The sequence below is a fragment of the Sphaerodactylus townsendi genome, linkage group LG08, assembly GCF_021028975.2.
Source record: "Sphaerodactylus townsendi isolate TG3544 linkage group LG08, MPM_Stown_v2.3, whole genome shotgun sequence".
NCBI lineage: Eukaryota > Metazoa > Chordata > Lepidosauria > Squamata > Sphaerodactylidae > Sphaerodactylus > Sphaerodactylus townsendi.
In genome coordinates this window covers 81294044-81308527 of record NC_059432.1, presented here as the reverse complement: position 1 = coordinate 81308527, position 14484 = coordinate 81294044, and the positions used below count along the sequence as shown (strand labels likewise).

Genomic DNA, 14484 nt, shown 5'->3' with positions numbered 1-14484 from the left:
ACTTTTCGTATGCACTATGAAGATGACATGGAGTTGGTACAGGGTGGGGTTTTTTTAGTGATGCAGGTCTATCAATCAAAACTTCTTCCTCAAATAACTATATGGCGCCCCAATGTGGGTGAGCAGCAATATTAAAAATCTTGAATTAATACAATCAAAGTTCCTTCATAGCCTGTTGGGCATTCCTAATTATGTGACTTATTCCATCTTGTGTCTGGAAATAGGTTTGAACTACCTGGAGACCAGAGCAGAGGCGCAGCTAGGGAAAATGGAGCCCGGGACAAAAATCTGAGTTTTACGCCCCCCAGCCCATCTGCGAGGCCACCCTCCCACACCACAACCAAACAACATTTTCTGTACCAGGTCATCTCAAAGTCACTGTCACATTATAGAACATGCCCCAACACACAAATCTGAACACCCCCAGGGCTCCCTAGTTTAAAAACCATTGAAAGTGATGCTGTTTTTGAAGGTGGGGAAATCAACCCTGAAACAGCATCACTTTTAATGTTGTTTAAACTAGAGAGCCCAGATTCTCCTTTTAAATCCACCTTAAAGGGCAACTCTGGGCTCCCTAGTTTAAACAACATTGAAAGTGATGCTGTTTCAGAGTAGATTCCCAACCCACCCCCAAACAGCATCATTTTCAATGTTGGTTGTTGTGGGTTTTCTGGGCTGAGTGGCCGTGGTCTGGTAGATCTTGTCCCTAATGTTAGGGTTCAGGCAAAAGCAGGGACTCAGGCTTGCCTTAGTGTTACGTTGAGTTCCATGGCGCAGACCAATAATATTGTGATGGTCAGTTTTAGGTTTTGGGTTTTTATAACAATTTTGGGACCAATAAATGACTGAAAAAAATTAAATAAAAATAGTAAGTTAGGGTTAGGGTTCAGGCAAGAGTAGGGGCTCAGGCTTCCCTTAGTGTAACGTTGAGTTCTAGGGCGCAGTCCGTAAACAGGGCAATGGTCAATTTCTGTTTTCGGGGTTTTGCCTCAACCCTATCCCTTGCTTGAACCGCAACCCCAACTTTTTATTTTTATTTAATTTATTCAGTCATAAATTGTTCCCAAAATTGTAACAAAAACCTGAAACTGACCATAGCCCTATTCTCGGAGTGCACCCTAGAACTCAACATAACGCTAAGGAGAGACCTCAGCCCCGGCTTTTGCGTTAACCCTAACCCTAACTTAAATTTTAATTTAATTTAATATATTTTAATATAATTTAATATATTTTAATTTAATGTAATTATTTAATTTAATTTAATATTATATTATTTAATTTATTTTTATTTCATTATTTAATTTAATTTAATCAGTCGTGAATTGTTCCCAAAATTGGAACAAAACCCTGACACCTAAAAGTGACCATAGCCCTATTCTCTGACTGTGCCCTAGAACTCAACGTAATACTAAGGCAATCCTGAGCCCCTGCCCTTGTCTTAACCCTAACTTATTATTTTTATTTAATTTTTTTTGTTACAATGTTGGGACCAATTTATGACTGAATAAATGGTTCGTTTCAGGTTTCAGGGTTTTGCACTAACCCTTGCCCTTGCTTGGCTTGAACCCCAACCCTAATTTTTTAAAATTTAATTTATTCAGCCATAAATTGTTTCTAAATTTGTAACAAAAACCCGAAACCTAAAAGTGACCATAGCCCTTTTCTTGGACTGTGCCCTAGAACTCAATGTAACACTAAGACAAGCCAGACCCCCTGCCCTTTCCTTAACCCTAACCCTAACTTATTATTTTTATTTAATTTATTCAGTCATGAATTGTTCCCAAAATTGAAACAAAAAAACCAAAACCTAAAAGTGAACATAGCCCTATTCTCAGACTCTGCCCTAGAACTCAACGTAACACTAAGGCAAGCCTGAGCCCCTGTCCTTGCCTTAACCCTAACCCTAATTTATTATTTTTATTTAATTTGTTAAGTCATGAATTGTTCCCAAAATTGAAACAAAAAACCGAAACCTAAAAGTGAACATAGCCCTATTCTCGGACTGCGCACTAGAACGCAACGTAACACTAAGGCAAGCCAGATCCCCTGCCCTTGCCTTAACCCTAACCCTAATTTATTATTTCTATTGAATTTATTTTTTGTTACAATGTTGGGACCAATTTATGACTGAATAAATTAAATAAAAATAATAAGTTAGCGTGAGGGTTAAGGCAAGAGCACGGTCTTCTCTTATTCTACCTGCAAAATAAACATGACTAGGGAACAGAATCACTTCAGAGGCTTCGTATGGCTGCTGGTAATTTGTAGGAGGCACACAATCTGTTACTTCCAATACAAATGGCCCTATGATTTAAGCACAATTAAATTTTTAAATATTTGTTTAATATTTGTTTGATTATCCCTGTGCCGTCCAAATTCAGAAGCAATCAATTTTCTTGCCCACCATTTTACATTTTCAGAGCTGTAGGAATAAGTTTTTATTTTTCTTACCATAACAAAAGAAAATCCTTTCCAAAGAGACTGCCAGTCTTCAGGACATGGTGGGACTGAAGTTGTTTGACTGTGGACTGTTATTACCATTGCAGAGCCTTCACAGGTAATGCACCTACAATGTTACAAATTTATTAGGTAAAAAGAGATCCTAATCTTTTAATTTGTTTTATAAAACGTCTAAACTTTCTCTATAGAGAACCTGTTCAAGACAGCTTATGATAGTGATAATCAAATCAGCCCACAGACGGAGATCAAGTTTCTGAAGTAGGGCTGCCAGGCTCCTGGTGGGAAATCCCCCATTCCCACTTCCTCCTGTTGCAGAAGAAACATTTAAAATTACCATTCGTGATTTTTATCATAGAGTTTTCTTTGATTCTTGGTAATTAAAAACTGATGGGCTATGTCCAGCAACCCAAAACTATCTTGTTTTCCTTCCTCCCTCATTTTAAAAAAAAACCTGTTTGGGAGGAAGAAAATTAGATCTTCACATGCGAAAGGGGGGGAAATGCACTGCTTTCAGCCAGTCTTCCTCCTTGCCCTCACCAGAGGGCAATGAAAGCCTACTCTAGAACATGTCATTAGAAAGAAGAATGCTTTACTAAGGAAGACAAATGGAAAGGAGAAGATGGAGACCTGCCAAAGGGAAACTTCTCTTTCTCCCTTTATTCAATACAGTCCACTCTTTTTTTCAGTTTCAAGGAACATGAAGAAGAGGATGAGGGGGCCGGGAGCCTCAGTCCAGCTTTTTTTTTGGCAGTTTTTGCTGTCCTGCCCCCTCCTGTTTCAAAATGGGCCCCCAAGTGCTTGATGATCAAGGCTTTAAAATATACTACTACTACTACTTATACTGGCAAATTTGCAGTGAAACTTGTTTTCCTTTATAGAGAGTATGAAACCATGCCAGGAACCCGGTTGTCAGATGGTATCTAATATACACAACTATAATTGTTCTTTTTCTGTTGGGGTTGTTAATCATAAGCCGCCTTGAGCAGGACTCTGAATCAGTGGCACAGAAACATTCTAAATAAATAAATGTACAAAACTATTTTCTGTCTATGTTCATTCAGAAGTGTATAACTGATTAAGAACAATGGAAAACAGATAAGGTATTTTATTCATTTGCAAAGTTTTTGTGGTGCTACAGTTTCATTTTAAATTCTCCCTTTGTTTAATTTTTCATAACCTGTACTAAAATATACCATAGAGGAAGATAAGTCACAATCTGATATATTCTTATGAAAAGAAATATTTGTGCTGGAATACAATTAAAGAAGGAACACCCCAAGGTGTTAAAATACTACCTGCTAATGTAGGGCTCCAATGCTTTCCCAGAAATTGGTGCCATATCAGCTGGCATTGGTTCTGCAGTTGACAACCAGTATGAATAGTCATTGCGAGAAGCAAAGCTACATACATTACTGGGATTGCAGAATAAAAAGGGCATGGTGGTAAATCTTTGAAGACAGCTGCCTGTTGTTCCTGGAAGATTCAGAGGAGATGCTAGGATGAGCTCTTTTGAACAGAAATGTTGCAAAATCTTAATAAATACATACTTGCAAGGAAAGACACATAGTCTTGGGAAGCACTATAGTTAAAGAAGTGTGATCGAACAAGGCACAAAGATACTATAGTTTAAAAAAGAGTAAAAACAGTGGAAAGTAAGAAGTTTCTGATTTAGTACTCTTTCACAATCTTTCTGAAATAACTAGTATAGAGGGGATTAAGATGAAACAGGGAAGTTAAGGTGTGAAGTCCAAAAAATAGTGATAAGGAGCTATCAGGAGCATCAGGCGTGATTCCAGGTTAGAGGTTTTTATCAGGTGAAATAACTACAATAGGCTTGTTGAACATAACTGATTCTATATGCATAATTTCCTCTGGCAGGAAAAGTAATACAGATGTTTAACTACATAAATGTTTTGAGGCTTAGTTTTATGTGCAAAGTTGATGCAACTGTCCTTAGCAATGTGTGGAATGACTTGCCTAAGCAGTTAATTTTGCATAATGTTCAAAACATAAATGTTCAGAAGGGCATTTTTATAAAGAGATTAGAACTGTTTTAAATGGAATAACTCAGGAGGTGGCTTTTATATCAGTGGAGAACCTGCAAGAACTTGTGGGGGCAACTCATTTTCCCATCTCTATTTTCTCTTTTGCTTTCTTGAAAGCCCATAGCATCTCTCCTTTTCCTTCTTTGTTCTCTCTCCCCACCCTCCCAGCCTACATTTATCTGTTGTCCTGTTTCCAGCTTTCCTTCCCTCATTCCTTTTGGCAGCTTTAATTCGCTGGAAAACTCAGTTGTGCAGTGTTGGCCTCCCAGCAATGCCCAGTTGCACTGTGCAGAACCTGCAAGAACTTGCAGGGGTCACCTTATTTTCCCCTGTATCCCCTTCTACCCACCCTTTCCTTTTCCCTTGCTCTTGGCAGCTCCCATATTCTCACACTTCTCTGCTTCCTTTCTCCTTCCCTCCATCAAACAACCTACTTTTTATCTGTGCCACATCTTCAGTTATATTTATTATTCTACTTATACCCCCCTCCTTTCTCCACAATGGAGATCCATATCAGCTTATATAATTCTTTCCTCCATTCCATCCTCACAACAAACCTGTGGGGTACTTCGAGACTGTAAACTACCCCAAGGTCACCCAGTAATCTTCCATGGCAGAGTGGGTCTCCCAGATCCTATTCTAATATTCTAACCTATAAAACAGATTGGCTTTCATTAGGTGGCTGATGTTGAACAGTAGCAAGCAGTCGGGCCCAGGTGAGTCATGCAAATCATATGGTAGGAAGTTGCACAGTGATTGCTGTCATGCCCCATCCCTTCCCCCTGCCCTTTACTGACAGAAACCAAGGCATGGAAGCTGGCAATACTGTGTGATTGAATAGCAACAGCCATTTCTTAAAGCTACATCTCCTGCTTCTATTATACTGGTAGTTTTAACTCCAGAAAAGCAACAACAACAACAAAAAAAGATGCCAGGTGACAGTTGACAGCTTTATTGCGTAAAATCCTGGTGCAGTGGTTCCTAACCTTTTTTTACTCACCTACCCCTTGGCAACCCATTTCCATAAAATTGTACGCCCATGTTACCAAACCTTTTTTTTTTAGCGTACCAACAAATGCTCTGGAATGTACCCCTGGGAGTACACATATCCCAGGCTGAGAACCACTGCCCTAGGCTGTACAACCTTTATTGGGGAAATCACAGTTCCTTCCTCTACAGCAATTGAGCTGTACTGTTGATTGTGAAGAGAGTCGACACTAGGGCTGGGTATTCGGATAAAGCTCAACCAAAAATAAAGCCAAAAAAGCCATTTTGTCTTTTTTTTTCAGCTGAAAAAAAAATGCCTATTTGTATGAAGCCAAAAGCCAGAAATCTTTTTGGTCTTTTGTTGGGTTTTTTTGCATTTTCCTTTGTCCAGTTCCCATTGCCCATTTAAGGATTTTTTAAAAAATCCTTTACAAAATCAAAACCCAATTGCAAGGCTGATGACTGGGCTTCAAATTTTAACTCCCCACCCCGCAAACAACTTACCTTGCCTGGTGCTCTGGTGAGCTTCCAGGTGGATTCTGCTAGGCTGGCAAAAGCAAAAATCCCTCTCATTTGCTGGATTGCTCTGAAAGGAGCGATCTCCGGTTATCCCTTTTCTGCCTGTGGCTGGTTTCTCAGGACCACAGGAGGGAGGGAGAGGCCGAGGAGTATGAGACAAGATTTGGAGTCTTCGATTGTTTCCAATGAAAGATGGGAACACTCTCTTAAAATTGTAACCCCTGAACCAAACTTCAACAAACTGGGGTATCTTTTAAGAAGAGTCACCTGCAGCTATTCTGCAAATCTGGTGCCTCTACCTTAACTCCCCCCCACCCCACAAAGCCTCAAATAATCCCCCCGTAAATTTTAATGGAGCCACAACTTTTCAGATTTCTGGAAAGAAGCTGAAAAACTCATTTACTGGTGTGGGCATTCAGTGTTTTTATACTTGAAAGAAAATTTTTGGGTCCAATAAATCTGAATCCAAAAATATCAAAAAAATTGTGACACCTCTAGTTGGTACATAAGAACTCTGATGCCCCCAATTAAGGTTATAAACCAAAAACGCCTAGAGGTTTTACAAGACAATAAAGCTGTCAACTGTCACCTGGCGTCTTTTTTTCCTTTTTTGGTTTGCTACCACATTGCTAAGTTAGCCCTATTTTTCTTTCACTTTTGATTTTTAACATATATATTCTGCTAACAGTGAGACATTTGACATATTTGCGGAGTGATCTATCTTGTCTGTTCATGGTCCTAATCTCTGGATTTAAGTAACCACAGATTTGACCACAGTGAGAATTAGATATATCAATAATATATTGCAATGCTTATTGTATATATCATGTTGCTTTTTACTGCATGGTTTTCTATCTGTATAACTCATTTTCTGAATTATGTATATCACACTTTAGATGATGTTTTTTGTTTCTATTGTAATGTGCCTTGACTTTGATTAAGAAAGTCTGGCTAGAAGTGAAGTAAATAAATATATTTATCAATATATATTTGAAGCATATATTTATAAAAGTACCAAGATCTTGCCCGTGTGCTTGCTCGTTCCCTTGTACAAAAAGGAGAGAATAACCACTATAGATCTGAGTTGTCCCAGGTGGACATAAAGGAATTTTTGTTGATTGGCTGTGCCGTGAAAAGACGAAGCCTCTTTTTGCTGTCCCAGGTAAGTATGTTCCTGGATATCCGGGTGATCCCTTTATACCAGGTAAACCAAGAAATCCAGGTAAACCTGTGAATGAAAAAAATAAAAATAAATGGATTAAAGTATATTTTGCATGACTGTGTGTGTCCTTGTGCAAATATGAGATTGAAATATCAGGACCTTTTGATGATATAAGAATTATGGGGGATAAGGAAGAAGCTGTTTACATCCTTTATTTTTTTCCCATTTTTTAACTCCTGAGTAAGTCAGACTCAGGTTGGCTTGCAACAGAAATTCACAATTGAAATTACATATTTAGAACTTAAAAGCCTCACTAATATTCTGATGGTGCCATAGAAGCATATCCCTTAATAGGGACTAATCAGAGAGGGAATATGGAAAAGAGGAACCACTTAAAACTAAATTAAAAAGAAAATAGACCAGGTAATTACAAAAATAGACGAAGGCAAGAGAAAGAAAAGGGGGAGGGAGAGTGGGAGGCCAGCTAGAAGAAAATTATTACTGCCCTCAATCATAGGTCTGGCTGAACATCTCCGTTTTACAGGCCCTACAGGATCACAACAAGGTCCAGGTCTCACTTGATAGAGCATTTCACAGGTTGAGGCCAGAGTCAAGAAGATGATTGCTCTGGTTGAGGAAAGAGAGTTTTTGAACCAGGGACCACAAGTAAGTAGTTCCCTACTGAGTGAAGGTCTTGTTGGGGGTGTTTTCGGAGAGGTGGTCCTGCAGATACAAGGGTCCCAGACTTTAAAAGTTAACCAAACAATCTTGAACCTGATCCAATACTTCACCTGGAACTAATGTCATTGACAGAGCATTGGTTGAATATGTGCCCTCCACAAGGTCCCTGTAAAGACCCAAGACAGCACATTCTGGACCAGTTGAAGTTTCTGGAGCTGTCTCAAGGGTTACCCTGCAAAAAGTGAATTACAGTAGTCTAATCTGGAGGTGAACATTGTGTGGATCACAGTGATTAAGTTAGGGTGTGATATGTAAGAGACCAGTCAGACTTGGATAAAGTGCAATAACACCACTCTGGCTATATTTTGATAATCCAAAATCACTCCCAGACTCCTGACGTTCAACACTGGTGTCAATTGCACACTTTGAAGACTCGGGAGCTGGCACCCCAACCACAAGTCTCCCACAGAACCTCAGTCTTAAATGGATTCAATTTCAGTTGGTTCTGTCTCAACCCTTTCACTACAGTCTGCAAACAGCAGAGAACCAGAAATCATGCTGGTAATGTATGAATCTTCGTTAAGTAAACAGTATATTGATGATAATATTACATGGCCAACAACTGACAGATGCAATCATGGGAGGCTAGGGCAGATCCCAGCTTCCCAGTTTGAATCTACTGACTGTAGAGTTTATGCTCAGCATTTATCTGGGGATTCCTACATGATCCCCCCCCCTCAGTTCTGCAAACTGTGTGTTGACAAAAAACTGTGGAAAATGTAAACATGCATACCTGATAAATGAGGGGAAACTAAATCTGACACAAGAGTTCTATTATTAAGCGTTCTCACAGAGTTTTAAAAACGTGTTAGCACAGCCACAAGGTTGCTTTAAGGATTAAAGAAAACTAACTGGGGAGGCAGTTTAACCCTTTGCTCCCATGCTTCTTTCACAATTTTTATAGCTCCTATGAACCTGCAATTAGCGCAAGACGGAAAAGGACAGGTATACTACTGTCCTAGTCTGTTTAATCCCACAGAGCCAACTGCACCTTCAGAGCAGGAACTGTGGAAGGAGCAAGGAAAAGCAGTCCCCCAGTGACTCAAATCACAGGAGATCCTAATTACAGAGGTTTTTTTTAATCACATCTACTTCACATCCATTCACAATCTAACAAGAGACAGGACTTGAGGACTTTGTTGGGACTGCTGACGGAACTGAGCTTGTATGTTCCATATAATCATTGCATATCATCTGAAAATGAGGGAATACACTGTCTGATGGACAATTGTATTATTTACAATTAGAAAGAGTATTCTGGCAGCACTTCCACACCTTTCAAATAACAGGGCTATAAACAAGGTAGGCTTTAAAATCCTGCAAAAGATCTCTTGAAGAGTTTCACGTTTTGAGTCCTCAACATAATACTGTGATAATGCAAAAGCAGTCAACAGTATTGCTTCAGGCCAAATGGTTTATGGGTCAGTACCCATTTCTTTTTTGGAGGGTGGTACCTCTTTGTCCTTTAAATCCTTTGGCTCCTTTCAGCCCAGGTGGTCCAGGTCTACCAGAAATCCCAAGTCTGCCTGGCTGACCTTTCATACCTGGAGGCCCTGAATTCAGGTAGAAAAACACATGTTAACAAACAACATTTATCCATGTAGAGAAATTTTGAATTTCTTTTAAGAAAAGCACTCCCAGAAAGCTAGCTGCTGCCCCCCGCCCCAGCTTTATAATCAGGGATTTCTTACAAGTATCAGTTTTCAAAAGAAACTACCTCTGCGGGCTTCTGCCAGCATAAGTACTCTCTCCAGGGCACTTACGCCAGCAGAGGGGAAAATCCACTGGTGCCTGGCCACTGTGGCGCCTGGCCTTGATTCCTGGTCTTGCAATGGTGTTTGCATGCCTCCCCCCAACTATGCCAGCATTCCATGGGGGTTCTGGAGGCAGGACCAACTGTTGTTTGCCTCCAAATCCTTTTCGGTTCCTGTACACCAATGGAGCTTCCAGCAGAGATTGCAGTGTATCTCTATTCTCCCCTATGGGGGAAATGGAGTGTTTTTTGTAAAAAAACAAAAAAAAAGCTTTTTTGGGCTTCCCATGCTGCAGGAAAGCTCTGTGGAGTGGGTAGAGCAGCACTCAAATGGCGCCATCCCCTTCCACCTCAGCTCTGGATTGTGCTGTGGAAACAGGATAGCAGAAACTGATTTGTAATACCAAACAGTGATAACTTTGCTGTAACACAAATGAAAATCAAACCACTACTTATTTTATTTCTTAACCTGGTATTTTGCTATTCATTTTTAAAAAAATGATTACAAACTGCTATAATCCCGCATTCTGTTTTCGATCGATGCCAGTTTCTATATTGTAACACTGGCTTCTCTGCCACTAAGATAGCAATGAACAAGATATTGAATTACACAGAAATATTCATTAGAACAACTAATTCTCAGCTGTACAGACACAAACCTTTCCTCTCAGCCATTGACGTGTGGCCTGTGCCAGCACTCAAGTGTCTGTATGGATGTGTCAGTCTAGGATGTGAAAAAACCAAACTCAAAACCCACTCAGATGAAACTCACTGGGGATTGTTTGTATGAGGTTCATTTGATGTCCTAAAGTTACAATCACATGCTATCCATTTGAAATAAGACATACAACAAATGTTTACTCAACTATCATAGAACTGTTACAAATTCTTAATTATTTCCCCTCTTTTTCTATGTCTCTCTTGTCACTATCCATGTCCAATGTGAAAATATTATGACATGTATACCTGGTGGTCCAGATGGTCCTGGGGCACCTGGATCTCCCAGATTTCCTGGGATTCCTGGAGGTCCAGGTAGTCCTGGATTTCCTGGGAAACAGACAGCATGCCCAGGTGGTCCAGGTTGACCTAACAATGATGTTACAAAGAACTGATTAACTTTCATTAAACATCAAATAGGAAAGATGGAAAAATAGATTGAGGCTATCATTACCAGGTGGTCCCTTGGGCCCCCCAGGCCCTGCCACTCCTCTTAGCCCAGGTGGTCCACGATTGCCTTTTTCTCCTGAAAGGACAACACAACACAATTAACCATGAGTTTGGTTATAAGCATCACAGCTTTGTGAGTACAATGGCATCCTCAAAGCTAATCTGTGAAGCGCAGTCCTAAACAAAATTACGCCCTTCTAAACATAAGTCAGTATGTGTGTATGAGTGCTCTCAAGTCACAGCTGACTTTTGGTTACCCCACAGGGTTTCCAAGGCAAGAGACATTCAGCAGTGGGTTTACCACTGACTCCTTCCGCATGAGCCAAAAGTATTCTGAGAGAACTATGGCTGGCCCTGCAGCAGCCAGCAGGCTTCTCTTAACCACTACACCATGCTGGCTTTAGAAGGGTACAATTATGCTTAAATGGCACTGTGGCTTTGTTAACAGTACCATCTTAAGAACCCTGGCCTGGGTGGAAACCCCACTAAACAGATTCTAGTAGTATTCTGATTAGACCTGTTTAGGATTACTTTCCTAGTGATTTACATTACTAATGCAGGATGAAATTGATTTTATCAGTGACTCTAGTAATGATGCAGCCAAGACAACCTGCTCCCTGACTACCTTATTAATCCCATGCGAGCGTGGAATTATGGCAACATATCTTCGTCTGCTGATTAATCCCACCCAGAGAGCTTTGGCTACTGCAAGATGTAATGTGATGCCATCAGCTCTCCTGGAGGGAAGATTTAAGAATATAGAACGTTCTAAAAGGGTTTGTTCTTGAGATCTGGTTACAGTTGAAACACTTGACCATTCTCTGTTTGTATGCCCTAAATATGATAAGATACGCATGAAATATATGAATTCCATTTTCTTGCAATGTTCTCAGTGTTACAAGAGTGTTACAAGATACCCAACCTCCTGATCAGCTCTGATGTGCTCTTTTGTGAGACTGTTGCAAATTTTATGCTGGGAATTAGTAATTTTAACTGTGTTTTTTAATCTTGTTTTACTTTGAAATTTTGTCCTGTTTTGTATGCCAATAAAGGCTTGTTGGTGGTGGTGGTGACTCTAGTAATGAATGCTGAAATTGTGCAGCAGCCTGATTCAGGTTAGGACCATGCACTGCTTTCCTAAGTTGAAACGGTCCTGGTAAAGCTCTATTTGCCCTAATGGGGAAACCAATCTGTATCTTATCAGTTGGTTGTTGTGGGTTTTCCGGGCTGTGGGGCCGAGGTCTGGTAGATCTTGTTCCTAATGTTTTGCCTGCATCTGTGGCTGGCATCTTCAGAGGTGTATCATAGAGGGAAGTCTGTTACGCACTGTGTCCAGTGAGAAGGGAATGTTTTTAGTGGGGTATAAATTGTCCATGTCCCAGATCCACACACTAGTCAGCAGATCAATAGCAGCTGGCCCTTCTGAGTCAGTCAGTCACTAAGCTGGTTCTTTGACAACTGGATATCCTTTGGGCCAGGGACCACCAGCAGATTACTGTCAGAAGTCCCAGAGCATCTTGGGCAATACGGAGAGCTGCAGTTTCAAAGATATGAGGGTTCCAAGCCAGTCAAGAATATTGTGTGTGCTATTCTGCAGTCTGTACACTGATTTTTAGTTTTGGATTCCATATCAAGGGTAGACTTACACTGTGTCACAGAAATCAACTGGGTGCTGTGAATTTAGAATACCTACAAAAAAGTTGCAGTTCATTCTAGTGTCCTTTCAATACTGGAAAGGAAGCAGCTGTTTAACAAGGCCAGGCATAATTGTAATTATAGCTCCTAATGCTGAGCTTCTTCCTACAATTGCCAATAAAACTAAAATACCACGGAGAACATCTGATTTCATAAAACATCACTCATTCTGTCCCATGAATATAGATAACTCCATTATTTCACATGAACTTTCCCAGCTCAGTCTCAGTATATAGACAATTGCGCTGCTTTGAGTTAACTGGTCATGAAAAATCATAGAGGAATAAAATAAGACTCTAACAATTTAGTGTTAGTTCAGAATTCTTGCAGAAAACTACAGTTCCAGAGATGCCTTGACTCCAACCCCTGTTTTGCATGGGAAAGTCCAGATGTCTAGTTGTATTCACGAAATATACCATACAAGAGAAGAAAATATGATTCCTTTCAAACTGTGGAAATGTGAATGTAATGAAAATAATAAAACACTCTGGGGTAGAGAGAAACTATTTGGAAATCCCCTGACTTCCAATTGGGTTTGTGCAGGCCAATTTCCTTCCAATTTTTCTTTTCATTGAATCTTGACCTCTGTCAGCATTCTGTGCCTCTGGAGCATATCCTATCCTAATTTCAGATGTTTGGGTTTTTTTTTCTTTTGGTTTATTTATGAAGTCACAATTTTGGAATACTGGGTGAAAACTACGTAGAAACTGCTACCTAGTCAAAGGTTGGCTCTGTTGGACAGAATTATGGGGGCAACCACTTCGTTCTTAGAAAGAATTATACCTTTTCTGCCTGGAGGTCCTTGTAGACCGATGTCTCCTCTAGGACCTTGATACCCAGGGATACCATCAATTCCCTGCAAGCAAAATAAAAATGGATATATAAGGTAGGGGGCCCAGATCTAGCAGATTCTCTGAGAAAGTCGGGAGATGGAGACTGATAAAGACAATAAGGAGAACCAAGGGAATCACAATCCCATAACCATATATGCCATGTAATGTAAATTTCTGGAAAATACCTGGACATTACTAGAGTACAAAGTTTAGGAGTCACCTTTCCTTTTCAGCATTCTTTTCTGTTGTTACAGTAACAAAACCTGGTTTTGGCAGGGGCGGAATTAGATACATACATGTGCATATATATATATGCCTTTGCCATGTCTAAAACTAGAAGTGCACTACTTGGGAAAAACATCGCTTTGGGAAGATCCTGTATACTAAGTTTACTAACAGCCCCATCCATGAGCCAGGAATCCAGCTGCTGCCTCCAAAGAGGCTTCCTGGCATCCTGGGGAGGTCAAAAAGCTACTTTGCTGCCAAGAAGCCCAATGGGCTGCACCACATTTATGTCAGCCAAAAGGCTGGCGTAAGTGTGAACTGCAGCCTGGCAGCATACCCCCAGCAAAGGCTGGGAGTCAACTAATTCCAGCTCCTCCCCAACTCTGCGCCCGCTATGCCGATGATGGTGGGCACTGGTGCAGCATTCAGCACGATGTTCCAGCACTGGGGGTAGGGACTGCAGCAACCACATGCCAACAGGATCATCCCTTTGCTGGGGTAAGTGCTCTGGGGAGGGCAAATCAACTTGCATGGCTGGTGCACAGCTCCCTGAAGACCATTTGCCTCCACCTTTGGACGGGCTCTAAGTCTACTAGGTTTAGTTTGGCATACTCTTCTGCTGATATAGGCAGAGTGCAGGTGGTAGCAATTGCTGCCTGCTGTTGCACAACAACTCTCTGGCTACTGCCTGAGATTCAGACTCAGCTTTAGAGAGACTGTTTACTCCAGGCAATAGCCAGAGTGTCGCTGTGCAAAAGAAATAAAGTCTCTTATTCAGTTAAAAGCTTTGGAGAAGGCTGAGAAGAGTTTTGATGAAGTTAGTGTGAAAAGTTCATACACTGGTTCTCTGTGGATGCTCCGACTACTTATCTGACCTTCAAATAAATGATTCTGCAT

At 40.6% G+C, this 14484-nt stretch overlaps 1 protein-coding gene across 1 annotated transcript in view; it reads right to left on the bottom strand.

Annotated features, from left to right (window-relative positions):
• Window positions 1–14484, bottom strand: part of LOC125438371 (collagen alpha-3(IV) chain-like) — a 69995-nt gene that overhangs the window by 4633 nt on the left and 50878 nt on the right. Inside the window, exons 42-48 of the mRNA XM_048506799.1 lie at window positions 13313–13385; window positions 10839–10910; window positions 10634–10753; window positions 9369–9467; window positions 7027–7239; window positions 3756–3933; window positions 2452–2566 (exon numbers count right to left, since the gene is read on the bottom strand). Of these exons, the coding sequence (XP_048362756.1) occupies window positions 2452–2566; window positions 3756–3933; window positions 7027–7239; window positions 9369–9467; window positions 10634–10753; window positions 10839–10910; window positions 13313–13385 (870 nt within the window). The remainder of the gene's footprint in view (window positions 1–2451; window positions 2567–3755; window positions 3934–7026; window positions 7240–9368; window positions 9468–10633; window positions 10754–10838; window positions 10911–13312; window positions 13386–14484) is intronic.